Source organism: Colletotrichum truncatum, assembly GCF_014235925.2.
Source record: "Colletotrichum truncatum strain CMES1059 chromosome Unknown Contig_0005, whole genome shotgun sequence".
NCBI classification, from domain to species: Eukaryota; Fungi; Ascomycota; class Sordariomycetes; order Glomerellales; family Glomerellaceae; genus Colletotrichum; species Colletotrichum truncatum.
In genome coordinates, this window is record NW_027222402.1 from 1,463,440 (window position 1) to 1,491,152 (window position 27,713).

The following is a 27,713-nucleotide window of genomic DNA, read 5'->3' on the forward strand; positions in this document are numbered from 1 at the left end:
AACAGGGGTCTTCGTTTATATGCATATAAGTATTATTTGTATATAAGTCCCGGTAGTGGCAATGCACTAGAAAGATGCAAATAAACGCCTCAATGCAGGCCACCCCCACAAGTGGGTCCTATCAGAACATTCTACGCTTGACGTCTGTTCCTGTGCCACCAAGTTACTGCGACTGGTCATGTCTCGTCACCAAATTTCGTCTCGTCGCATTTCATCATCCTAGCAAGGTGACCGGCATCTTCAGCACAAGCAGGGCCATAAACCCGTTTCGACCCTTGATCGCTGAACCCACCAGCTTTGTTGATAGAGGAGAAATCAACAACCCTTCCTTGATACTTGCATTATATACACCACCACCACCAGCAACAACAGTCACCTTCCTCCTCCCCCCACCGTCTCTTTTGCTCTGGCTCTTCTTGGCTTCTTTCGTGTCGCCTGCTTCCCTTCTTCCCCCATGAGCTGAGTCGACACAGTCATCCGGTTCGCAAACTATTCCTGCTGCACGTACAATTAGTCTGGTGATCTCTGCTGACACGTCGCTTGCTTCTTTGCGCGCGCAAAAGACCTAGGGGAGCTTCCCTTTGGCGGATCCTGCTTTGCATACACGCACACAATCTCTTGTTGAAGAGAAGGAGCCTTTGCGCTACTCAGAGAAAACTCGCGTCATTTTTCAATCATGGCGTCGAGTTCGGACGAGGGCGAGATCATCGAGAATGACTCTGGGGATTTGAAGGCAACTTCACTGCCGAAGAAGTTTGAGGGAAACGGTGTTGACCGTCAAGACAGAACACGAGATAGATACTCGGCCTCCAAATCTCCCGAATACGACCCCCATGCCGCCTCCTCCAGAAACAACAACCACAGTTACTCCTCGTCATCGAGACGGAGCCGGTCGCCCCGCGGGTTCAAGCGATCCCGCGACGACCGTGAATACGCCGGCGGAGGTCCAGGCGGGCGACAGGACACGCGCCGCTTTCGCGTTCATTACGAGGACGGCCAACGGGATGACTATCGCCGCACCCGCGTTTCCTACGAAGACTTGGACCGCCCGGTCTCGCGCGGCTCGAATCACAGCTACGACGGGCGCGATAGAGAACGGAGCCGTGACAGAGACAGAGACAGATACAGGGAAAGAGAAAGGGATCGTGGCCACGAGAGGGACAGGTATCCGGACAAGAGAGCACGTAACCGTACCAGATCCCCCTACCGGCCTCCGCGCGGCGACCGAGGTCGGGACGATCGTCATGCCAGAGACGGCGGACGCGACCGTCTCAGCGATTCGTTCCGCGGATTGAAATACGACGACCACAGAGACCGGGACGCCCGAAACGGAGACTCAAAGCCAAATGGGGTCGCTGTAGGAAAGGACTCGCGTGCTTCTAACTCAGATGCTAAACCTGTGAAAAACTCTGCAGAAGACCGGAACTCGTTTGCAGGCCCCTCGCAAAATCAGCAGTATGTCATCTTTGCAAACCACGTTGATGCGTCACACGCGCTAACTTTTGGATTTCAGAGCCCCGCAAGCAGAACCCGAGCCAGACTTTGAGGAGCCCATGGTTATCGATGAGGAGGCTGAGATCGAACGCCGACGCCGACGTCGGGATGAGCTTCTTGCAAAATCCAGCTCTGCTACTCCCCTACTTGTCCATGCCCTGCATGCGGCTGACAAGTCGGCGGTCTCCTCTCCGGCGCGGCAGAGCACGCCAGCAGGAGATGTCGATACCCCAGTCTCAGGTAAGCAGCTCGTCACACATCTCAGTGCCTCTACTAAGGGTTTAGAAATCGGATCGCCAGCGCAAGACGGAAGCTCCCCTGGTGCTATTGACGTCTTGAACGAGAAGGACCTCATGAACACGCATGGGGTCGGCAAGGCCATAGAAGAAGATGGTCCCTCGGCAGCAGACTATGACCCTACGGTTGATATGAAGGAGGACGGGATACGCGACGAATTGCGGCACGGTAATGTTGGCATGCATGGCGAAGCACTCGACCCGCAACCCGAAGCGATTTCTCAGGAGCAGCCGGAAGAAGCCCCCGCCAAAAAGCCATCTGGTGATGAGGACGATGATGATTTTGACATGTTTGCTGAAGAATTTGATGATGAGAAGTACACTGCCCCCAAACCTGCCAAGGTTGCCGTCGTAGACGAAAGCAAGGCTTCGCCTGCTCTCGCCCAGCCCAACGGGGCCTTCCTCGAGGGCGACGACAAGGACGGATACTACAAGATCCGTATCGGTGAAATCTTGAACGGCCGCTATCAGGTCCAGTCAACTCTTGGCAAGGGTATGTTCTCTGGCGTAGCGCGAGCGGTGGACATAACGAACAAGAAACTGGTCGCCATTAAGATTATGAGAAACAACGACGCCCTGAGAAAGGGAGGTTTCACCGAGATTGCCATCTTGCAGAAGCTCAATGATGCCGACCCCGAGAACCGCAAGCACATTGTCAAGTTTGAGCGGCACTTCGACCACAAGGGACACCTGTGCATGGCTTTCGAGAACCTCAGCCTCAACCTCCGAGAGGTACTGAGGAAGTTTGGCAACAACGTGGGAATCAACCTGGGCGCGACACGTGCTTATGCTCATCAGATTTTCATTGGTCTTGCTCATATGCGGAAATGCAGCATCGTCCATGCCGATCTCAAGCCTGACAACATTCTAGTAGGTCACCCTTGTCTTGAGCCAAAATATGAACTTGTCCTAACCCATTCACAGGTCAACGAGAGCCGCAATGTGTTGAAGATTTGCGATTTGGGTACAGGTATCGACAAGTCTGACGCGGCCACGGCGCATAATGAGATTACGCCATACCTTGTCAGTCGATTTTACAGAGCCCCTGAGGTCATTCTCGGCATTCCCTACGACTACGCCATCGACATGTGGTCCATTGGCTGCACCTTGTACGAGCTGTACACCGGCAAGATCCTCTTTGCTGGTGACAGCAACAATCAGATGCTCAAGGCCATTATGGAAATTCGTGGCAAGATCACACCTAAGCTGTACAAGAGAGGTCAGCTGGCACCGATGCACTTTGACGAGCAAGGCAACTTCGTGAGCATGGAGAGAGATAAGGTGCTTGGAAAGGTACGTCGATTTTCGTTTGCGTTTGCAGCTTTTCATTGTTCCTTTGGTTTCCACGACACCCCCCGTTCCCCATTTTCCCAACGTCTATGCATTTGCATGTTTGTTTCATGGCCCCTTCACGAGGCCGTAATCCAAACGAGATGCCACTCTCGCTGCGCCGCCGCCGTTTGGTCGGAGGCTGAGTGCGGCTGTAAGCGCTGGGGCGAGGCGCGGCTGCGCATACGTATGCATACTCCACTCCAAATCCGGGGCCGTCTACAAGGCCCGAGCGTCGCGGGAGTTCAGGAGCCAACACCTCCGATGGCCGGGGGGCTGGGTGACGACAGTTACTACTTCAAGGCGAACTACTTCAGACTATTCGGACTCGCATGGCTTGCCTGCTGGTTGGTCCACATCCAGAAAGGTCGAGACCAAATCCTCCCATGTTCGGAGGATGCATACGTGTCTGCATGAGACTCTGTCGCCACTGCCGCATCATCTCATCTTTTTTTTTTTCGCCAAAGCTCCTTCGCCATTGATTCGCCTCTATTTTCCCTTTCCCGAGCGGGATCCAAAGTGTCGGGTCGATTTGTCACTGTTGACAGATTTTGTGGTTTCTCTCCTCTCCCCCTTGGAGCTGAGGCCTCCGCCGCCACACTGAAGACCTACGTCACCCTTTGACCCCGTCTATCTGATCGCACTGCTTTGTTCTTTTCTTCTTTTCGTGGAAACAGAACATGTCCGTACATGAGGCTAACATCTCCGCGCCCACAGACAACTGCCAGGGTCCTACCTGTCGTCAAACCGACACGTGATTTGCGCACACGCCTCTTTGCTGCTTCCGCGGGTATGAGTGATACCGAGACGAGGGAGCTCAATCACTTTGTCGACCTGCTCGAGCACTGCCTGACGCTTAACCCGGAGAAGCGGATCAAGCCCGCCGATGCGCTGAAGCATCCCTTTTTCACGTCAAGGGGTGCCCCTCTGAAGCGGTAGACGTGTGGATGAAGGTGTAAGGCAAGGATTCGGGATGGCTGTAAAATGACATGGAAAATCGCGTATATTATAGAAAGGGCTGTTGGGCGAGATGCGCTATTTTGGAAGGAGGGTCGGTGTTTGTACCATGATTGTAAACTGCACCTAGCGAGAATTCCTAAGGGCAATCCTAGAAAGGGCATCCCTAGAAAAGGGCATTCTAGATCTAAACCAAGCGCAATGGCAACATTGTATCACTCACTTTGCTTCTGCTTCTATTCCCCTCGTATCATTTGCTGCGGGCAAGGTACCGTTATGTTGGAGGTGTGCTGTGCGAGGCGGAATGCTGGTGCTCCTCCCCCCCCCCCCCCTCCCTTGTTCCTCGTCCCGTTGTCGGGCGTCGTCATCATCATCACCGAGGGACTCTTGGAGGAAATCCACTCTCGGCTTTAATGTCAGTGATGCTTGGGGAGGGAGGGAAAACCCCACAGAAGGGACGACGATACTCGGACGGGAAAAAGCGCGCATGTTACAAAATGCGCAGAACAAACGTCCCGCCCTGAGCTGGAAAGCTGCCTTGTCTTTTTTAGACATGGTGGCTTTAGCGGCGTCAGTGTTTGTGCATCGAATGTTGTTGTTCGTGTTCCGACGCATCTCGGCCGTGAACTGCGGCGGGGGGGGGGGGGGGGAGGAGGGGCTCAGTCAGACCAGGTCAGGTCAGGTCAGGTCATGCACCGGCCGTGAGTTTGTGAGCGTCTTGAGAACTTCTTCTTCTTGCATTTCTCTGCTGCCTTGTTGTCACGACTGCATTCTTGCTTGTGTTTGTCCTGGCTATTTAGACTTTTTTTTTTCCAACATGTCGATGCCCACCTGAGTCTGACCGAGTTCAATGTTAGAGGGTTCTATACTGGGTACGTGAACAGGATCCCTCTGTGCGCATGCGCCCGTCCGTGTCCCTCGGACCTGTCAGTTGTCGATGTTGTCCGGGTGTATCTGTAGCGCTGTCCAGTTCTGTCAGCTATGCGTTCGTGTTGTTTGTTGGTTTTTGTCACTGTTTGTACGTACATGTTTTGAGAAGCGATGCTGGTTTGGTTTATCGGATTAAACTAATACTTGAGTTGTTACATCAGCTTAGATAGATAACAATGAAGAACACTCAAAGCTCCTGGTGACTTTTGATTGACTTTAGCAACTGGATGACTAGGACATGGTTCCAAGGTATACAGTGGTTGAAGATATAGTCACTTTGGTTGTGGTCAAAGAAGTCATGTCAACTAAGATGTAACTTGAGATATCATATGCGTTGATTTTAAAGCATTCTGTTCAAGTTTTAGAAACACCACCTCTTCGTTATCGGGATGTGTGCCCTTGCGCGGCACTTTCATTGCTATACTACCAACTGTAGACCATCGTGTTGTTCAAGATCACGCAACCAACAATCAACCCAGTGATATTCCCAGGTCCAAACGCGCTCATTACATAAACACCAGTTACTTCGTCGTGGAAACTGACAAGCAGCAGCGAATAGACACAATTAGTGCTGGCAAAGCCAAGATGCAGACCACCTGCAGGGCCAGGTGAACCCTTGACCCCGAACGCATTCAATCAAAATCACATGAGAGAAGGCAAAAACCATCAACACATTTATACCCTTCCAATAAACATACCTCCCCCTACAACATCACGTCCATGCCAACGACATGCTCGCCTCTAGGTTACAGCGCGGGTTGCATATGCAACTACTTTGACTTTTGACCAATGCGACTCACGTTTGCCAGGCCGCAGCCTCGCCATGATACCCATGAACCAACAGGCACGCGCAGCCAACAGGGAAACCAAACGGCGTCCCCGCATAAAGGGGGAAAGCCGCATGCCGTCTTCCATGGCTCCTGGCGGCTAGACGACGCTCTGGCCTAATACCCACCTTACTGAAGGACGTTACGGGGGGAAGGGGGGATGATGCTGTGCTTCGGTGTCTCGTAATGCCAAAAAGGTAAAAGCCACCCCGTCGTCTGTGTGTATGTGCATACACCATGGCCCTTTGTGCCACCAATGTGCCGCAGAAGGCTGTCATATTTTTCTCCCCTTTCCCTATCTTGCAGGTGACTGCCAGTTGGTTGGTCATCACGTCGGTGAAAAGAAGTGCAAGGCAGCAGTAGTATCCTTGACAAGAAAGCGAGGCGCCCAATTCTGTTCTGGCAACAAGCCGTGTCAGCACTTGACTGCTTGGGGCTGAGGCCGGCGAGGCTGATGGCAAAAAAGAGGATCATGGAACTGACAAGGGTGAGGGGTAGCCTGGCAGGGCTGGCAAATGTGGTTCCAAAGGCCGGTTTGGTTTGCCTTGTCTGTAAATTAGTATACCATATGTTTTATTTGCCCATTCAGTTCCAGGCTGGCGGTGCAGCTTTTGTCGAGCGGATCATGCAAATAATGTTTCGCGCACATGCATTCTTTCTACATTTTCTCCGTCCCAACAACACACGGCCAGCTTGAATGGCTATGTTTTTCACACAAACGACCATCTCTACAACCCCCCGCTACTTGTACTCGAAATTCGATGTGCAGCTTTCAGGTGAGTGTCCGGTGACCGGCAGCAGGATTCAGGTTTGGGTCACGAACGCCGCGATTGTGGTGACACAGCCGCGACGCTGAAGGGGCTTTTTAGGTGGATTAGATATATTTACACTTTTGGAAGACTTGTTTTAATATGCAGATTGAGCCCCAGTCTGTAGGTCGACGGCTACTTGCCATGGCTTTTCACCCGTTCGATGATTATTGTAAATGCAAGTAACAGTTTAATGCATGCGAGTTGATCCACAGTCCCTCGTAAGTAAGAGGTAGTGGCTTGTTTTCCGTCATGAGACGAATTGGCACCAGCGCCATGTTGCATAATGCGGCGCCCGACGACGGGCGGGAGTCACAGGATGGAGTAGAAATGTACGCTCCCGGCCGCTGGGTTCACGGCTGACAACAATAATTGGACAAATCTTAACTACCTAGTCCAGCAATCCAAATTATCAGTTGAGGGGAAAAAAAAAAGGGGGGGGGGGGGGGGGGAGAAGCTGTGTCCCGAGGGAGAGGGGAAGTATCACGATATCGCTGTCGCACAGCGCCGAACGGGGGTTTGCAGTGGGATACGATGCGGCCTCCCGGTAGAACGGGCGACGGTACGGCGGGCGGGGGATTTGGTTGGTTGGAAAGTTGGTTGGTTGTTAATCCGTTCGGCTTTACCGTACGGAGACGGCGGGGAAGGTGGTGTTGGGGACTAATCGTCGAGACGACACACCTTGTTCTCTTTAGTCAGGCCTTGCCTCAGGTTTAGGTCTCGCCGCTGATTAAACATGAACCAAGAATCAAGGATTGACGGACGTAGAGATCGTCGCTGGCTGGCTAGAATTCTCGTGACATTCCCCTGAAGCCTCGCTTTTCCTACTGCATGCCAGCCCAGGATCCAATGTAAGTAAGTAAACCGGGGGAGGACCAATTGAGTTCAGTCGAGGCCCGCGGAGAGGGAAAAGGAGACATGCAAATTGCGACTTCGTGGTTGCATCGACCCCATGAACCCTATCCACCCCGTGCATCCTTAGATCCAACTTTCTCTCTCCTGGCTTCCAAGAAAAGAATGTGCAGATCATCAGTTCGGGGCTTGCATTTGTGGCCATTCGCATGAGAAAGAGGGCGGACGATCGCCCGCCGAAACCCTCTTGAGTGGTTCTAAAAGAGGGGAAAGGCCCGTTGGGCCCCCTTAGAATTCCCTGGCGTCTGTTGGACCCTGACGCAGATTCCTCTGAGGACTGTGCCATTTCACGTTGCTACTTTGTTTTGTGTGTCTCGGGAGGGAAGAGATGGGAGACGGCCGTTGCGAGCACGCTTGACGCAAGGGATGAGGTCATGCGAGCGGCCCCTGGCGCATATAGCGCCATTTCAAAAAGGGGGTAGTTTTCGACTTGCCAATTATCGTTGTTGTTGTTGATGATGTTCTTGATACGCGCCATTCAACTGGATTGGAAAAGAGTCATTGACACAGCGGTTGAGCGCCGCTGTTTGATTGTTGACAGGTAGGCTTTGGCATGACCTCCCGACCACCAAGCCTGGCGGGGCGGTAAGATGCAGTGATCTGCGTGACATATCCAATGACGAGTTCGCTGCCGCCTCAAGGCATTACCAACGAGACATGGCCATGACGAGCCTGTTCCAGAACCAGTGTTACTTTGAGGCCTACACTAGAGGCCCAGTGATGCAGAGTATGAGATCACGGCAAGAGGGCCTATCCCGCTGATCAAGATGCCCTCACAACCGAGTTCTCCTTTGTTCTTGAACCGTTGGTTCGGAACACTAGCCCGCCCCGATCGCCTAAACTAGGGTCTTTTCCCAAACAAACGAGTAGACACAATTGGAGGGAAGCTGCGAAACCAACCCTCGTGAGCGGTAGTTCAGATCTGCTAATCAGTCCGAGAGACACTGATGCGGCATTTACTCTATGCTGATGAGTTTGGTGATGATCACTAGTCTTTTCTGTGTCCAGATATCGTCATTGTCCACTTTCCGTCGTCAACTCCCCGCTTTAATCTTCTCGTACTGTAGTACCATACAGCCCTGAGGGAACACCTGCAGCCTGGCTCTCAATGACAATGCCTCGCTTACACGAGGGTGAGTGTGGAGATTACGAGCACAGCCTCATGATATTTTGAATCGTAAAAACTGATTGTTTCCCGCTTCCCTTCCCACGGGTTCCATGGGCAATGCCCCTGGTGGGGACGCCGATGCAACGAACTCTGTACGGCGATCATTTTGGGTTTTCCGTTGACAAGTGTTTCGTTTGGAGCACTCTTTTTGCTGGGCCAAAGCTCGTCGAAAGAACCTTCATCGCAGCGATGGGATGTCCCTGCTCATGTTACTAGCTCTTCCCTTGCTCAGTAGAAGCGTGGACTGCATAGCAGCCCCGGCGGTACCGCCAGAGAACAGTCCATCAGAAGTGGCAAAGTAGGGTGTTGGCCTGCATCCATCCATGATCCAGTTCAAATTCTCGTTCGTGCCCGGGCTGGCCGGTATACGTGGTAGTGGTGAGGGTGGGAAAACGGGGGCTCGCAACTTGCAAGAACGTTGTCCCCGATTGAGTGCGGCGTCCATTAAACCCACTCACACTTTGTCAACTTGGAGCATCCACGTATCAAAGCGAACGCCAACCCCAACGCAAGCCGGCATGGATCTGAGCTCTCAAGGAATTTCCCGCGAGAGATCGGCTCCCTCGGGCGCTGGACAGGAGTCTGTGTGATGTTGAGTCACTCGAACCGATCACAAACACGCCCTTGACAGCCGGCCCATTCAAATCGCGACTGCTGATGCTGTTTATTTGCCCGTGGGCAAGGTGGCAATACCTTGACTGGATTGGCCGTCCAAAAGTCACCATGGACCTCGCGCCCGTGTCTGAAATGGCGCCATTTCGTAAGCCGTGACGGTGTCAGTTTTTGCAGAGTTCTAGGCCATCGCGGCGCTCAGTCTGTCGTTCTGAACTATTGCGCTCTGGCAGCGCCTCGTCGTCACGAGTCTCGACATGCTTGGACCCCTCGAGACCCCTATTATCTTGAATTGAGGGGCTTTGGAAATGTCGATGGGGCGTGGCGTTGGCGCCTGGCTACTGAGGCCTAATGAGCACGGATCGACCTTGACACGACTCCAAGGGATGCACCCTTCGCACGACGTGAGGATAGTCACTCACTCGCCTGAACAATGTTGTGAAGTCCGTGAACTCTCAAGTGCGGTGACTGTCCGCAGAAAGCTTTCGGCCGTCGCTAGTGCAGAGTATGAATGAGACACTATTGGAAGAGCCAGCCGCGCTCACCTGACCTGGCAAATTGGACCTTTCCGACGCAGGCTGATGAAAGGAGTCTGAGTTCCCTACAGAGAATAGAGACGGTGACCAAGGCACCCCCAGCCTCGGTGTGGACCCCTGCCAGGTGAGCCAGTCGTCAGCCAAGGCTTAGGTCTGCTTTGCTTGCTTTTTCGGTTGGCTTACAAGGAGCTTGCTGGTGAGTGTTTGACAAAGCACAAATTATGATGCTCCCGGCACCGAATCGTGAGGCTTCGCTTCTAGGGAGGTCGCGGGTTACAGATCTAGGCTTCACTGGGGAGGCTGTAACCAGTCCGGAATGGTACCAGGAAAAAGAAAATAAACTCTATATTACCATAGGGCGGACAACGGATGTCCTTCTTATTCTGTTAGCTACTCGGTCTTGGCTTCTGGAGAATAAAATTGCCATGTGGTTCAGGACGGGAGGGCATCGCCCAAGGGTTGCAATATTGATTCCAAGAAGGTTCTATCCCACCGGCGGCGTTCCGTTGATTTCGACCGATCCCTGTTGCTGCTTCGCTGTCAATATTAGCGCTTTTTTTTGTTTGCTTATTCCATCGATTCGGCGAAGCTTCAGTAACACGAGGCAAATTACTGCGAGATGTGATAAACTGACGGTCCGTAATCCTCACTATTCATATCTTGCGCCTCATTTGCTCAAGATTCGTCGGGGGATTAATGAAGACTAGAATCCTTCCTTGTACCCTGAAGACGAAGTGCATGTATAGTCTTCTTACTCAGCTGGGTTTCACTGTAAAAAAGCGAATTGTACTTGTAAAGGCATCAGCAGTACCGACCAACAATATGAACACAGGCCTTCGGGGCCCTGCTAAGAACTTGAAATACCTATAATGCCAGGATAGGATCGTCAAAACAAGGAGGAGAGAGTGAAGCGGGCTTGCTGGTTGGTGTCCACCCCCACGGAGTTGCTTGCTTGTTTAAAACAGCTCCGTGGACTGCATGAATAGATTGGATTTGCAAGTAGCAGGTTCACCTGGCCCCGCGCGTTTGAGGTGCGTTGCGAGCAACAGCAGATCACAGAGTAGTCAAAGCTTGCCGCCAAAAGGCAAGGCTGGATTTTGATCGGACTGTATTGCTGGCCCTGATCCTTGCCAACCCTGTTTTCACGAAGCCCGCCGCGCCCGCGATGCTGGACAGGGGTCTTGTAATCGTCGGACCTTCGCTGCTGTGCCACCAACTTGTCGGTGAGGCGAACATGTGTTTCCTTGGGCAAGAATGTCGGCTACTGTCGTTGACTTACAAAGACTCCCCTCGGAATTCAGATTCTGCAAACTGGCTGAATTGGAGCCAGGAATGCTGTCGTTGTTGCCCGGGACAGAGAGTCTAGTCTGCACGCCCTCTTTGGCACAGGAACTGCTGTTCCGAAAGACAAACATTGCATACCAGTGGACGCACTGCCCTTTCATGGCGTAGCTGTGGCATCTTAATACTGAATATCTGGATGCAACAAAAACATCTTTGAACGTGATGTTTTCAACCGCCTCATTCCTATGAAGTGCAAGCCATACCATTCTCTCAGAATCAATACTTAAAAATTATTTACATCCGCGTTTTAGTCTGACTTCGCGTGGCATTCAAGAACGGGCACGGCGACTTGAGGCTTTGATATCTGTGTGTGGGCTTGTCATTAGAGGCTTTGTCGTCGTCAGCTTGGTCATAGTTTGAGAGCCGGTTGTGAGGTTGGGAAAGGGTGTAGAAGTCCCCGATGACTAGAAGAAGACGGGGGCCATTAGCCGGAGACTAAACAAACAGCGAAGTCGAAGAGCGAGCTGCGACTTGACGAATCATAGATGGATGCTTTGCTTTGGCTGCCTTCCAACTGACAGGTCTCAGTGCACGGACGACGTTGTGGCTTCAGCGGCGACTTCAGCGACGAAGCTAAATCTCTAGAATCATAAGCGGCAAGAGGCGCTAATCTGCTAATCTGTGGGAAATCGAACGCATGTCTAGATCGAAAAGCTCCCCCTATCTGGATTGGTCGGTCTGGGGATTCCTGGTTGATGGGGTTCACATTTGCCCATGCTCAAAGCGGTGCAGGTTTCAATTGCCGGTTGAGTCAAACAAGTCAGCTCAGGACAAGCAGGTTATGGCTCCATATCAGGCCATAAGTTGGTTAGCTCCTCGCCGTGGGGGACGCAGGGAGACATTTTCGACGGGCGCCTGTGGTGTCCCTGCACCAGCATGCCACCATGCGAAGCGAGTTGATAGAAAAAGAAAATAAAGTAAGAGAAAAGCAACGGTGACTGTTAAGAGCCCAAACGCGCCCTTGATGATCGTCGTCAATGAAATCGTCTGCTACATCCTGGGTGGATAGAAGAAGTACGAGCGCTTGACAGTGTTTGGCCGCCCTACAGGCTCTCGGATACGGCAGGCTACGGACTTGCCGGCAACGTCGGAGGACGGCGACACTACTGCGATTGACCACGGAGCGGAGTCTTGCCTCATCTAGATTGAGAGATCACGAGATGAGGGAGCGGCCCGGTCGACTGAATGCTGTTTCACAATACTATCTCTCCCAGACGGTCCTTGCAATGTGTGGGTAGGTGCCCTGGCATCCAGTAGTGCAGAGACACAGAGACGTACTCCGTATACGGGCCCCATGTTCGCATAGCCAACCTGCCGGGTTCTGCTGTTGTTTGCTGGAGTCCTCAAGAGCGGCTGGAACATTGGGGAAATCGGATGTTTGGACCAGCTGACGGGATCGTCATGGAAGTGAAATGGGTCGGGCATTGTCAAGTGTAAGACTTGGGATGGCTGTACTCTGATCCGTAAACGCAACCTGTAGCGGAGTGACGGGGAGTAAAACCGCCTCCAGTTATGTGCCGTCTGTGATGTTGCAGCCACAGTCTTGGATGTCGCGTGTTTGGCCTTCAGCCCCGGGTCTGCTTCGCCCTCTTCTGGTTCCCCTGTTGGTTCATTGTCTCTCTTTTTGCGGTGTGGCCAGGACAGGGTATACACACTTCATCGACAGTGGTTAACCATTGGCTGACAATGATTGTTTCTCCTTTGCAGTATCGGACATGGTTACCGCCGGAGAGGGAGAGATGCGGGCCAGGACAAGAGATTTACAGGAGTCGTTAGCGCGAGCATTAACAGCCAGGATGTAGGAATGCTAATCAGGAGGCACTTTGAGTGATCCCAAGAGTAAAGTGCGTGAAGTAGGCATGGTAAGGTAGTGTCGCAGACGTCGGGACGATTCCAGTTCCAGGAGATGTAATTCAAGCAGAACGAGCATGGGACAAGGACCGGTTGTGGAGGAAGTCGAGCTGGACGATGAGATCTGACAGATGCGCTAGTCCAGATCTAGAGATTGTGGCCCGCGACCGCTGCAGTTCCTGCAGACCGCTTGTTTTATTAGGATAGGGTGGGGCGACCACCAGTATTCACACCTGAGGCATTTTTACTTGTCAAGATACTCTTCATACTATGTAGTGACGGGCAGCAACGACATTGGCACTGGAAGGCCAGGCAAGACCACCTGAGCAGGGTGGCAGGTGGGAGATGGCAGGTTAGGGATTGAGAGGGAAGGAAGAAGCAAGCAAGTACGTACTCGGTAGGGATACTCTGTACACATGAAGGATAGGAAGGCAGGAAGGAAGGAAGGAAGGAAGGAAGGAAGCGGGCGGCTGTCAGCAGGTGCAGCCACCAATTCCACATGCAGTTTCTTCTTTTGGATCTGCTGTTATTCCCCATTTGCCATTCCACCCTTCTCCACCTGCCTGCGTCTGCCTCTTTGCCTCGTTTCTTGCCTCCCAACCGACCGTGACTGCCCTTCCAGCGCGTTGATTTTTTTTTTTTAACAACTCATTTAATGCCCGCATTTGATTGGCTTACAATCTTGGTTATGGGTTGGTTGGTTCGGTCATTGTAGGGAGCACGGACTTTGCCAACCCTTTCGATTGCCTATTGCTCTCTGCCCTCGTTGACCTGCAGCGCTGCTTGGAGCTATGGCAAAGTCATTCCCCCCCCCCCCCCCCCCCCCATTTTCAGTCAAACCAGGCCGCAGTACTTCTCAACTCTCGTAGAAACATGTCTGTCTTACGATTTGATACCGCAAGCGCCAGAATGGCCGGTGCAGAAACAACTTCAAGAACGTGTACGCTACACACGGAGATACTATGCTTGCTCCCTGGCTTTCATGCTTCGCGAGCGCAGTGTCGCGGGCCTGTTTTTGTTTTGCGGCGCTTCATCAAACATGCAAATCATACACCCCCAAGAATATTTTGTCGACGCATCGTATCGTATGGGGGCACACTACCCGCACTGATGACTGATGCTCGATGCCGCTGGATGGGTGCTAGTTCTCAGCGGCCCCTAGCCGAGTAGCCCGATTCGATGTCAGGACTGGATCGATCGTAACGAGTTCTCGCGCTCATTGCCATGGTATGGCCCGGCCTGGACTGGCATGTCATGGCCTCCCGTCCCATCCATAGCTGAGCGAAGAACCCCATCGAAGCCCTTCTCAACGCAGGCCGAAATTATCGACTCGAATTCTCTACCCAATCACTGCGTCTCGATCCCAACAGTGGCATCATGGGGCGCCACACCACCACCACCAGAACAAGTTTAGCGACTCCAGTCTCTGTATCTGTCCGGATGGCCACTGTAGACGGTGAACAGATTTGCAGAGAGGAGTCAATACTCAGGAGAGCGAGCGAAACTGCTTGGGCCTGGTGGGAGCTTCGATGCTACACTGCATCATGAACACGGGCGCTATGCTACTCTACCTGGGCACCCGAGATTGCCTATTGGGCCTTCGGGATCAGCCCTCTGCAGACCATTATATGGGACCTCCACATCATGATCCATCATAGCTCCGTCGCCGACAGCCTCACTCGTTACGAACATGTGGCCAGGGATCCCTGCCCAGCACCCCATCTGTTGTTACGAGGCTGCTCGCCTGCAGGCTTCTGGCTCATGACTGGCACATTAGCCAAGCACCAGAATGGAAGACACACACTACGACAGCCAGGCAAAGCGCCGAACACCTCACAGGTCTTACTATTGTGCACAATCATCATCATTTGACACTTGCTGGTGCAACAAAATGACACACCCGTATAACCTCAGGCACCACTGCCTGGCCCTCCCAGCGAATCGCCCCCTGAGCGGACCCTCCACGTTCTATCCGTTTACCGCCCCGAGCCACACAGACGTGCAGCATCTCTGCAAAGACGCATGCACCACGCACATCCAACGCAGCGTTGTGGCGCCCATCTCATCCTGGGGTTGCTCTCCTCCAGTCATCTTTCAAGGCCCCTGTCATGTTCCTTCCAAGGAATTCGCCCTGGCTCGCCCATTCAACGGTCGTTCCTCATCTCCCAGGCCCTGTGCGACCCACGACCACGTTGGCTACGGTCACTGGCCGGCATCAGAAGCCCATCAGGAGGCAAAACCGAATCTTCTTTCGCCCGCCTTAAACTCCACTCTCACCGAGTCCAGCCTCTGACCTCCCGGAGCAGGACCCCAAGACTGACAGAACGCTTTTATGGAAACGCTGAGTGGGAACCCCGGAGACAATAGACTGGGACTGTAGGAGAGCCCGCGCCTGACCGGATACCAAATGTCTACGGTGTGGCTCTGCCTGCGCTACGTGTATACACTACTGACAACTGTGTCCTTTCGACTTCCTCCTGAGCGCTGCCTCCGGTGCCTGTAGGCCGCAACATTCTGACCCACCGCCGCCCATCACTTGTCGCGCTCCTACTGAAATCTGATGAGACAGGCCCGGCTTGACCGGCCATTGCGGCCCACGGCGGGCCAAAAAAATCTCTTGTAAATGATCCTCCGCGGCCTGTTTGCTCCATGTTCGGACCAGCCCACATTTAGCACAGCCAACACAGCTTAGAGCAGTTTGTTGGTGTTGCCAGACTTGCACAACAGGATCAAGACCAAACCGTCGCTGCTCATTGGCCAGCTGAGTCCATGGTGTGGCATCAATGTGAAAGATTTAATCACCAGGCTGCGGATATATGTGCTTCTATCATTTACTCAACCAGTAAGAGAGCATTCCTTTTTGAAAAGGAAAAAAAAAAAAAAAAAAAAAAAGGAGAAGCGCTAGTTTAGAACTAAATACGCAGCTTCTGCACAAGTCCGGAAACATGCTTCACTGGTCTATTGGCTGGTGTTGAGTAGTCATCACCACGTAATATACGGATAGCTGCTTGCTCACCATACCAGCCTCTTGACGCAAGCATTCAAGCCAAGGGTCGCGGCGTTTGATTCGTCGAACCCAGCCTGTGTGGCCAATCATGTGGAAACAAAAGAACGATCTGCGCATAGTGCAGCCACAAGGTCTGGCGCGCTGCAACCAGGTGTCCTGAGGTTGTTCGCTTGCGAACCCCAAGGCCCAATCAGTTCTACCAACAGACTCGAACAGGAAGCGATGGCCACCAAGTGACCCAAGCCAGACGAGGCCAGCATTGATCCGTCACCAGCCTACGAGGCAGCTTCTGCAACAGAAAAGCCGCTGGCCATTGAAAGTCCACACTTGTTGACTTCCATACTTTATGCAAACAGCATGCCAAGCACCACAGGACCGCAACAAGGAGCCAATCAGTCTACCCACCGCTTTTGTTGGACTGGGCATCGCAAGTTGCCTTCCTATGGCAATGTTTGCCCAGAGTCGCAAAAGCTACATGGCCTTCCCGGTGCCAACAACAACGCCCGGCGACAGTTCTGGAAGGCATTGACAATGCTCCCGGTTCAAGCCCATAGCATATCCACGTCGTTCGTCGGGAGAATGACTACCACATCGCGGCAAAGGAATTCATGTCTCATTAGATCATGATTCGACTTTGCTTCTATGCCTGATTTACACATATTTGGGGCGATTATTTGGTAGCGAACAACGGCCAGACATAGCCATACTCGCCCTGTGATGGGTAAGGGACAAGCATATTGAGCAAGAACCAGGAGCAAATCCTGCAAATCCCTAATCACAGGGCCTACCTGTTGTCCTCCTATGCCCTTATGACGCTGTGCTCACTCGACTACCCTTTCTGCCAAAGAGCAGGCAGAACTAAGGAAGAAAGAAGTGCAGAGCAGAGACCAGCGTAAGCACTGGGCGACGCTCGCTCTGGGATGGATGGGCAAAGTGCAAGAGACAGTCTGTGTTCCCCGTCAGGGTCGTCCCATGCGTGCTTTGGAGGCGACGACTCACGCACGCCCCGTTTCTTCGACACCCATCGGCCATCCGTTTCGTCTGACACACTCAGCCAGCAACCGTGGCAGGGGGGTAGATGGAGCACGGCTGGGGGTGACGGTCGATGAGCCTAGGAGAGACTGAGAGTCATTCCAATAGAGCAGCACAGTGACACTGCACGCCCTCACATCTCACCCCCCTTTGGGATGGTGCCACTTTACCTGGTGCGTCAGACTATACCTGCTCGTATATTGCTCAGAGTCGCCAATCAGCCATCCTTGTGCCATCTTAGTCGACGCCCCGGCGAAGAAACTCTGCTGGTCACTCACCCCCACCTGGCAATCTGTGCACACCCCTTGACCACGCCCTTCCCAATCAACTCTCAGGCCCTCTGGCTTCCCAACGCTAGCCCGCTGCTCACGTCGAACTCAAGAATAGATGGTGCATTAGTCGACCCACACCCAAGACATGGAAAGCTGGCCACCCCTGCTCTGTTAATGTCGAAGGCGACTGGGGGTCCCTTGGAGCCACCGGCCGTGGTGGAGGCTCCACGCAACACACACTCGACAAGGGTACGTAGACGTAGCGCTAACATCATTTCGCCTCGTTCCTCATCTGTGCGTGGCAGTCATTATCAACCATCCATATCCCACCATCGTGCAGGTAGCAAGTCGGACTTTGGATCTCAACCATCAACTCTTCACTACACTCCTTCCCGCCGACCTCTTTACATCTCCTTGCGACCCTTGGGAGCACTGGTCTATCAGTCGCCCTTCCACCTTCGACCAAACCAACTCTCATCCATCCATCACCACCTCACGCTCCAAACCCAGGCGACCCTTCCCGTGTTTGACTCGTTGACTCGACGTCTTGCGCTACCGACATCTTACACGACCCAAAGGATAATTCGACCCAAAAGGCCACAGGACATTTCCCAGGTTTTTTTCTTTTGCTTTTGGTTTTCCAAGGACATACTTTCCCGAAGGACAAGGCCGTTTCTACTTTTCCTTTTCTCTCTCTCTCTGTTTGGATCTCGCCCGAGAATCCCACCCCAGACCGCTAGAGAAAGAAGGATTTCCCATTAAGGACCCGCAAATCACGTAACATGCAGCATGTGTCAGGATTTGGATATCCCACTCCCCCCGCGTCGCCGGTGTACGACAACACGAAGTGCGCGATCCAACAACCCCTAACCACCGCACCTCACTGTCAAGCGCGATACATCCCATTAACACCCGAGGAGAGGCTAGGAAGATTCCTTGAGGGCAAGTTGCAGTTGACCACCATCTTGGGTACTGGCGCATATGGCGTCGTTTACACTGCCGTGGATGTGAAGACTGGAGTTCGATATGCCGTCAAGTGCCTCAGCAAGTTCAATCCAGATGGAACTCCCTTGGACCGCCGACAGGTTGCCTTCCAAAACCGCGAGATCCGTCTACACTATTTGGCATCGGCCCATCCTAACGTGGTGTCGATGTTGAAGATCGTTGACGACCCGGACTGCATCTATGTTATCTTGGAGTATTGCCCGGAGGGTGACTTGTTCTATAACATCACCGAATGTGGTCAGTATGTCGGGAACGATGACCTCACCAAGAGAGTCTTCCTCCAGATCCTGGATGCTGTTGAGCACTGCCACTCTCTCGGAATCTACCATAGGGACTTGAAGCCGGAGAATATTCTCGTGTCGGACCACGGTGAGACTGTCAAGCTTGCCGACTTTGGCCTCGCGACTTCATCCGACCGGTCTGAGGACTATGGATGTGGCTCGACCTTTTACATGAGTCCAGGTAGGCTTTCCATTCCTAGGAACTTCTACTTTACTTGCAAATCAAACCCCCCTTCCCTTCCCTGAACACAACTGACACTTTCTTTTCTCCCTCTTGATAGAATGCCTGGACCACTCTGCCCGGAGACCTTTCTACTTCTGCGCCCCCAATGATGTCTGGAGCCTTGGAGTTATTCTGGTCAACCTGACCTGTGGACGCAACCCGTGGAAACAAGCCTCTTTCGAGGACTCTACTTACCGTGCCTATACCCGGTCCCCGGAAACCCTGAAGAGCATTCTCCCAGTGTCGGATGAACTGAACGACATCCTGGGCAGGATTTTCACCCGCAACCCGGACCAGAGGATTACACTGTCGGAGCTTAGGAACAGTATCCAGAACTGTTCGAGGTTCACGATCCCCGCCGTACCCACCGCGGCGGTTCAAACACCACCGGCTTCGCCAGAGCCTATTACCGAATACGTTACATGCGAGGACACCATCGTCGACGACTACGATCAAGCTCTCTCGCCGGCATCGTCTTCCTCAGACGAGGGTTCCGAATGTTCGTCGGATGACGGTTCGCTCACCTCGAGCGGCTCGACTATTGACGATCTTGATGAGGAGTTCCTCCAGGAACAACAACAGGAGACGTGCCATACCCAGGCATTTGAGCCAGAGGATCCCAGGACAGTATGTTATCCTACCCAGGAGTACATGGCCCAGCAGTACACCGGTCCCGTGCCCACACCCGTGGCAGCACAGGCACCTATCCGTGCCCAGATTCCGGCTCCCATGCCTCAGGTACCGGTGCAAGCGTTCAGCTGCCCGCCCAAGTCCTTCGCCCCGTTCTGGTGGGGAGATGTGATCAAGTATGCCCAGCAGGCTCCCGCCATCCATCCACATGTTCCTTTCCATCACCAGGTTCCTATCTTGGGCTGCTACTAGGACCATTATATACGTTCGAGTCAGGCAACCGCCTGATTCTTGTCTCGCCGACCCAAGGATTTACTGGATAGACCCATACCAGACCGGATGGGGGCCCCTTGGACCAACACCATTTTATCACCTAATACAACAACGTTCAGCCCATGGAGTAGTCGGCCCATGGATTTTCTAATTCGGTTATGATGAGTGGACCATTATGCCATTTCGATCCAAAAGTCCGGAGAGGATCTACCAAAAAAAAGCCCAGCGAAAAAAGTCCGGAACTTTGGCTTCTACTCGTTTTTTTGTTTTCATAACCACCTGTACAGATTTGGAGACGGGTGTCTGTTTTATTATGTTAATTTTCTTTGTTAGCGCGGAGTTGGGATACGGAAAGACAAGAGTGACGGTCGACTCAATCACGGAACAAAGCCAGGAAAGCATCTCTATCAGGCGCAGCGGTCACAAGACTGGGGAGGCTGGAGTTTTTTTTTCTATTTTTTTTTTTCTTCCTATCCAAGGAAGGCAGGATATTCGATTCTAATGCATATTTCATGTGTGTGCGAAAGCATCTCGGGGGGAACCAATTTCAGACGAGGATTCTCCCTCGGCATTCGCTTGGAGATACCATATCTTGTCAAATTTCACTTGGATGGGGGGTTACAGGAGGAAACAGGTTGGGTTGACATGAGATGACAATGGGAGGAAAAGACGATCTAGACAATACCTGGGCCAAGATCCCAAATCTTAGCGTTGAAGCATATTCGCGCAAGAATTGATACGTTTTCTCAAAAGCGCTGCTAGAAGTGCACTACACAAACACGTAAAGAGCATACTTTTGAAGCAACCTTTAGGAACAAGACTTGGAGGGAAAACTCTTCTCCCCAAAACTGAAGTGCCAATGTCCTAACTGCAAACTGAGAGCAAAAACGTTGTCCTGTGTCCCAATCTGGGCTACCAAGTAAGTGGTATGGTGGATGACCTCAGCCGACGGGGAGTATGAGGCTAGCTTCAGAGTCTCGGGCGTCTAGATTTCCTCTATGCTAGTGCTAGGGAAGGGACTACTTGGGACCACTACTCACTCCTCTGAGCTTTGCGGAAAGCGGGTTTTCCAGAATGTCTGAAATTATTCTTCCTACTTTAAATTCTCTGACAACTTTCAGTGATGGTTGTTCCCTACAGCCCCCACGTTTCTTCCTTTTTTTTTTCTTTTTTTTTTTCCCCCCTCCCCTTCGTCCTCTTCTCTTTAACCAACAGACGTTTGAGGAACTCTAACAACCCTTTCTTCCTCCCCCTGTCTTTTCTTCCTCTGCGCCCGCCTACCTAGCCTCTGCCGGCTTTATGCATGCTTGTTCCTTGCTTCCTTATTGAGACGGAAGTCTGGAGGAAGCGAAAGCGCGACTTGGTGCGCCCAAAAAAAAAAGAAAAAAAAAAAAAAAAAAAAGGTAGCTAATGACCACACACCATCCGGACGGTGGTGCTCGAGGGAAGCATGTTTGCAGGACGTCGTCACGGACATGACTGTTTGCTGGTGCTGCTGGTGATGGTACTGCTGCCACCACTCATACTCAAAAGCAACTTGCAGTAGCCCATTGTGATAATGGACAATCACGGCAGAGGCAGAGACGGGTTGCAACATGATGGAGCCGGGTTGGCCCAGTTCATTGGCTCGAGTGAGCCAACCTCCTCCCTCTTACTCCCTCACTCACTTGCATGGCACGGCACGGCGCAGCGCAAAGATGTTCATTCGCTCCAACATCGGATTTTAGTGGTGAGAGGTTGAGCATGCGTCTGAGAAAGGCAGGGCTGTCGAAGGTTCCATCGAACGGGGCCGTGATTGGACGGTGGACTGACATGGGAAACCGGTCATCGTTCGCCCTGTTTTGGTCGTGCATCCCTGTCTTCTGGGGGCGTTGGCCTCTTTTTTTTTTTTTTTTTATCGTTTTTTAAAGCCTTGTTCGGGGCTAAACCTTCTTCGTCAAAGCGTTCTTTTTTGTTCCCGTGGCCCCGACCCATCCTGGCTAGGAAGGGATCTTAATTTGGGGGTGTGAGTACTATGTAAGTGAGACAATTAAAGCCCTGTCGTAATTTTCTTATTTTTTTTTCTTGGACCGTATGAGATTGACCTTATGAGATTCTCCTCTTTTAGGTTTAGTGGATACGGGAATACATGGATGGCACGGGTGGGAAACATATAGATGGGGGGGGGGGATAAAAGAGTAAGAGAACAGAACAGAACAGGAAAAAATGAAAAATGAAAGAAAAAAATCAATAAAATAAGATTGTTTGGTACATGAGGTTTCTAGGTTCGGGGTGTCATGACCAACCTATTGGGGGGGTGAATGACATGTACACATTACGGAAAGTAGAATAGCTGCACCCGAGAAAGTCGGATACCACATTGGCATTGGCACTGGAAGGGAAACATGGTGCATATGCAGCACACACTGTTTAGCCCGCCCGTTGTCACCTTACAATGCATTGCTGGGGCACTGCGGTAATGGAGGGTGGTAGGGCGTCCCTACTCGTTGGGCATTCCCTTGGAGTGGAGCACATTTGGTTCTTGTCTTTTTTCCCCCTAGTGCTGGCTGTTTAGACTAGGTCATTCGCAATCAATATGGCACGGCTACCTTGTAAATGGAGCGTTGGAACTTTGAAAGATGGTTTGATGAGGGTTACGGCGGGTCGTTCTCTCTGTCTAAGCTATGTTTCCGTTGGCAGATGAAAGGGCTGTATACTACACACTACGTACTGGTTGCTGTTGGTAAGGGTGGTGGTGGTCCTGCGCCGGCGTTAGAGCGGGCGGCACATAGGCGGTATACTGTAGTCGTCGCAGTAGATGGTGTATGCAAGTGTGCGTTTTCAGTCAGGGAATATTGTGGAAGGGGGGGGGGGGGGCCCTTTTTTAGAAAGTGGATGTGGGTGAGTTGTTGGAACAATGCGCATTGTTTCTACCATATGCAGGTTTCTGGGCTTGAATGGCGTCCATGCCCTGTGTTTCGCTACGGGCTGATATGGAGAGAGAGAGAGTGAGAGTGGGTGGATGGGAGGGAGTGTGTATGGGATGGCATATCCGTCCTGATTTTCTTCTTCCTCTTCATCGCGTCTCAACTCGTCTACCGAAAGGGGGCAAGGCAGACAGATCAAGGCCATGCACAGGCTGAGAAAGCACATACTAATAGAGAGACAGCTAAGAAGATGGGCGGAGACGTCTTTGAAAAATGCCGTTGCCAGAAATAGCTAGTCTGCCACGCGAGCCTACAATGACTATGACGACTTCTAAAGGGAGAACAGACTACTAGTTTCCCATATGGTGAGGGGTTTCGCCCGAGAGTCCTTACCCACGATCGCCGGCCGGTGAGTGGTCAGAGAAGAACTGTGTCACTTAAGATGGAGGGGGGGAGAGGCTTGGGATGGCTGGTCCTGCCCAGCCTTGTTGGTGTGCGTGCCGCCCCAGAGACGGACTTTTTGATCTGGTAAAAGTTGGCTGATGGAGGGTCCGCTGGAGCCCTTGGATGGGTGGTGTGGTGGGCAGGCAGACAGAAACTTGGGCGGCGGCGGCGGCGGCGACGGCGGAGCCGGGAGTGCCTAGGGAGGTGGAGCTGAATGCGGTGTCATTCTCTATTCCAACCAGAATATGTTTTGATGCAAAGGTTGACAAGAGTTTGAGAGGGAAGGGGGGGTGCTCATCCGACAGGATGGATGGTTTGCCAAAGTCTTGCAAAATGGCTCCACCAAGAGACACATCCATCTTCACACTTTGGAAGCATCACACATTCCCACGATAAACAATACGACGTCTTCCTTGTCTCGTAGGCTCCCTGCACTTGGAAACAGGGGAAGCTGGCCGGCTCCTCCCCGGAAGACGATCGAGAACTCTCATATCCAGTTTGACAGCTCCGGCCAAGCTATAGGTTTGACTTATGATAGAGTTTGACCGCGTTTTGAAGCATGGGTGGGACAGTTTCTGTCGATCAGCGACCCGATACTCCATCAATGGACAGTGGTGTTGGTAAATTGCGGGCTGCTCCTTGCTTGGGAGTTATTGAGAGGGTTGCGACCATTGTGGGCTTCGCATCACAGCATTTTCCATATGCCGATTTGCGAGAATATCGGGCAATTCTGCTTCTTTGGTTGCATGCGCTGCGCTGCGCTTTCCCACTCGGCCCCGACAATACTCAAGATAGATGCCGGTTGCAAACGTCAACCCCCCCATGACGGATGGGCGGTGAGAGAGACTGGCCTAGACCGACTCGACGGGAGACTTGATAGAGATGCTAACGAGGACCGTGGCTTGACCTGCCGCTTTCTTGAACATGATTGGATACTTGAGGGTGGGGTGAGCCGTTTTCGACCATCCGCATCATGCTGGGGCGTTGTCTGTTGTCACTCTTCCCCTGCCTGTCCTCCTCCTACTACTACTAGTAACTTAGTTGTCACGTTGTGTAGGCACTCTCAGCCCCAGCATACTTACTACTGTACCTCTGCGACCTGATCACCGAGGGACAGAGGGGACGGACCACTAGAATCGAACAACAAAGAGGTGGACCGAAGTCGGTCTGCAATGCACCTGTTCTAGTGTGTGGGCTGGTCCTGTAAGGTGATATGTCGTCGGCAGATGGTGGCTCGGATGCGATCCCCGCGATCCTTTGGCCTTTCCCGTCCCGCCATCACATTCTTCGACTCGGACACCGGCATACTAGTAGGGCTAGACCGCTTCCACGGCGCATGATGGCGGATATTGGGCGAGTGTGCAGAAGTTTTGGGGACTTATTATGGGACTCCGGTTATGGACACCTCCCGTGGAGAACATCGAGATGATGGACCAGCTGAGCGGGCTGTAAGGGAACGTCGAACTTGGGCTTTGCGAGGGGGGTGGTAGCGATTGCGGGCTACTACCGAGTGGCGCCGTATGCGTGGTTGCGATCGATCTTCTGTCCTATCGAGGGCTTGAAGCAAGGAGAGACACATTGTTATCGTTGGAGAAGGATTAGCGGCAATGTGAACGTGGTTTTGCGTTCGTTTTCGGTAGTTCGCAAGGGCTCCACGAGAGCGACGACGAACCCGAAGTGAACCCTCGTGTCTTTTCGTAACGGGCGGCACGACGCGTACACAGTAGTAGCGGTAGTAGTAGGTTTGTAGGTGTGTAGTTACTAAAGCTGACGGCTTAGGCGACATCACCTCCTACATCAGCATACCTTGCTGAGGGAGGATGACTTCGTTTGTTAGACAAGGTCTATGGCACGCACCCCCTTTCGATCACAGCGTCGACCCGGTTCCATGTCGTAACAAGGCTTCTCCTGGAACTAGTTTCATTCGTAGGGAATAGTAAAGGGTGATAAACCCGAAAGATCGATGAGTTTTGACATGTTGGATGGTTGATCGACAGAACCGAAGAGAAGGCTCTATTGTCTCTGTGTTACCTGAATGCTGCATTCCAAGCATCGGCCGGGAGCCCGTGTCCCATTCCAAAGACCACTAGCTTCTACTCATTAAGAATGAGATTGTTCACGATCGGTACGGCAGTGGATCATCGCTGTGCATCACTGGTTGTCTGACGCCGAGAGACATCAAACGCTTTGGACACAGCTAAGCTCCGCTGAGCCCATATCCGGTGGCGACATATTCCAATAGACCCGGGGCCCCGGTGAGAGATGTTGCCGCCCCCGCTTTTGCACGGACGGGGCCGGCGCATTGGAGCCGGAGACTGATTCTTCTACAACGGAGCCAGTAGGGGGGTGCCAGGGCCAATACGAGCAAATGGAGCGAGCTACCCCGAGCTTGGAGGCACCCTGAACTACCGACAAACGATGGGCTTGGCAGTGACATTTTTTCGAGTAACGGGGAGCAACAAGTAGCGGAGATCTGGGTTCACGGCGCTATCCAATTGTCCGTCAAAGAACAATGTATACTCACCTTTCCCATCTCGACCAGTGATTGCATTGTGATTGCATCATGATCGTTCGTCAGCTCAAAGCAGAAGCGACCAATCACTCCCTTGAAGCGGCAGACAGCCTAGTCTCTCTGCCACTCTAGCTCCGGAAAGCCTCTTGAAGCGAAGTGCCGATTACGCTTCGCCACCCCGATCTGACGGGCTGGAGAGTTTTGCTTGGCCCTGAGCCTCTACCACACCACCAGCCTATCCCGACCTCCGGCAGACACTCTCACACAAAGCCATCGCCTCCGGAATCAGCACCCGCTGGTCCCTCACGTCCCCAAATAAGAGCGCGCCCAAGACTCTGGGATGACGTGACCCTGGTTCGGGAAGTGATCTTCGCGTGGGTAGCGACCACGCGATGTCTAAGACCAGCGGGCTGGCAAATGGTTTTTGCCAAACCCGCAATCCTTAGTAGCATCGAGATCTGTCTCGAAAACAAGACACTGGTATCGATCCTGGGAAGCTGGAGCCACCTGCCCGCAGTTTTCACCGCAAACTAACGAATGTGCTCTCTCTATTTTCCAACTGTTCCGGAAAGGGTATAGAAGTGTTCTATCTGGAGACATTTCGTTATCAACCCCAGATTGCTCAGCAGACGCGCAAAGTGTACGGTTCTTTCGTTCTGTCTTGAGCTTAGCTAGGTCTCGGAAAGAAGACGAGACAAAAAAAAAAAAAAAAAGTTGTTTCTCTTGCAAAGTACGGGAAATACGGGATCTGGGATTGAGTACGCGAGCAGGTTAAACGGCTGAGATTGCCGAGAAGGCAAAAGACTAACGCTTCCAGTTCAGCGAGAGTTACCCTTCTCGGACAAGTGGCCGCGACAGCCGTCCTATCATCACCGTTCCCAAGAACCAGTTGTCCTTTTTGCCACTTGACTCTCAGCTCTATCAAACAGACCCTTGCTTTGCTATAGGGCTCGCTTAGACGTCCGATGTTGGGTGTGTATAACACGTTAGCAGTTGCGACTTGAGTGCGCTAGCACTCACGTGTGGCAAGTCGAATGGATACAACGCGGTTCTGACGGCCGCTGCCTCACGACGTGCTGTCTCCAGCTTGAACCCCTTCCTGGGCCCAACTCTTATGCACTGCCCCCCTCTCTGACAGCCGCCGTCTGATGTTTTGCAACACTATGAAGTCAATGATCTCAAGCCATTCCCGTGCGGGATCCTTTTTCTTATCAGGGTCCAATTAGAGGCCAGGCAGAATGTGACCAAGTGCAAGAGGTGGCGATTATACACAACTAAGCAAGCACCAAAGGAAGGGGAAATGAGCCCGCCAGAAGTGAGGCGTGAGCCTTATGGACAGCCGCAAAATAAGGCTCCGCCGCCATGACGATCGTCGTGGCTGGTGGGTATGTGGGTTATGTGTGAGTGTGCGTGTGTGTATGTATGGTCTGAGCACTGGCTTGACAAGGAGCTAACAAGTTGACAATATGCAGTCAGTTTCCGACATATAGGCACGGATAGGGGGAGTAGACACAATAACACACCCAGTCCAAACTTTCTTGTACCTTGGTCGTAATCTCGTGAGACTTCGCGATCCCGCGCACGGCCATTTTGATGAAGACAGGAAACACAGGCCATACCGGCGGCCCGTGCTGAATGAAGAATCACTAACCTCCAAGAAGAATAGTCAACCAAGAGTAAAAATTTCCCGTCCGCGTCAGTTACCATTGTTCAATAGTCTCGTATCCGTGCCCGCGCTACGTCGCCTGTGGTTCCATCCCGTCAAAAACTTCCGACAGGATCTCTCATCTTAACCCGGATGACTGATCTACAATCGCTTAGACGAGGCGTGGCGCACGGTACCGTCCTTTCTGACCCTTACCACTTTTTTTTTTTTTTTCCTTTCTCCTTCCATTAGCCTATTTCCGGGCCACTCCCAAGTGTTCCAGGACTACGTGTACCATGGCTTTGAAGCTTGGCGACCCCCTCCGGGGGATAGTAGCAGGGGGGTGTGTGTGTGCCTCTCATTCTGATGGGAGACCATACGTGTATTGAGAACGGGGACCGAGAGCAAGAGTGTTGTT

General features: G+C 52.5%; 4 protein-coding genes across 4 annotated transcripts; 3 read left to right on the top strand and 1 right to left on the bottom strand.

Annotated features, from left to right (window-relative positions):
* Window positions 1-676: 676 nt before the first annotated feature.
* CTRU02_208454 (serine threonine-protein kinase prp4) lies at window positions 677-4,058 on the top strand (the record flags this gene model as incomplete). Its single annotated transcript, XM_070205095.1, has 4 exons — window positions 677-1,455; window positions 1,514-2,660; window positions 2,715-3,083; window positions 3,837-4,058. The coding sequence occupies 4 exons, from the start codon at window positions 677-679 to the stop codon at window positions 4,056-4,058; spliced, it is 2,517 nt and encodes an 838-aa protein (XP_070061170.1).
* Window positions 4,059-5,802: 1,744 nt separating this feature from the next.
* Window positions 5,803-6,162, bottom strand: CTRU02_208455 (uncharacterized protein; the record flags this gene model as incomplete). Its single annotated transcript, XM_036728448.1, has 1 exon — window positions 5,803-6,162. The coding sequence occupies one exon, from the start codon at window positions 6,160-6,162 to the stop codon at window positions 5,803-5,805; it is 360 nt and encodes a 119-aa protein (XP_036579732.1).
* A 4,962-nt stretch (window positions 6,163-11,124) lies between these two features.
* CTRU02_208456 (uncharacterized protein) lies at window positions 11,125-11,322 on the top strand (the record flags this gene model as incomplete). Its single annotated transcript, XM_070205096.1, has 1 exon — window positions 11,125-11,322. One exon carries the CDS (start codon window positions 11,125-11,127, stop codon window positions 11,320-11,322), a length of 198 nt encoding a protein of 65 aa, XP_070061171.1.
* Window positions 11,323-18,158: 6,836 nt separating this feature from the next.
* Window positions 18,159-19,767, top strand: CTRU02_208457 (Ran protein kinase; the record flags this gene model as incomplete). Its single annotated transcript, XM_036728449.1, has 2 exons — window positions 18,159-18,843; window positions 18,944-19,767. The coding sequence occupies 2 exons, from the start codon at window positions 18,159-18,161 to the stop codon at window positions 19,765-19,767; spliced, it is 1,509 nt and encodes a 502-aa protein (XP_036579733.1).
* Window positions 19,768-27,713: the final 7,946 nt, after the last annotated feature.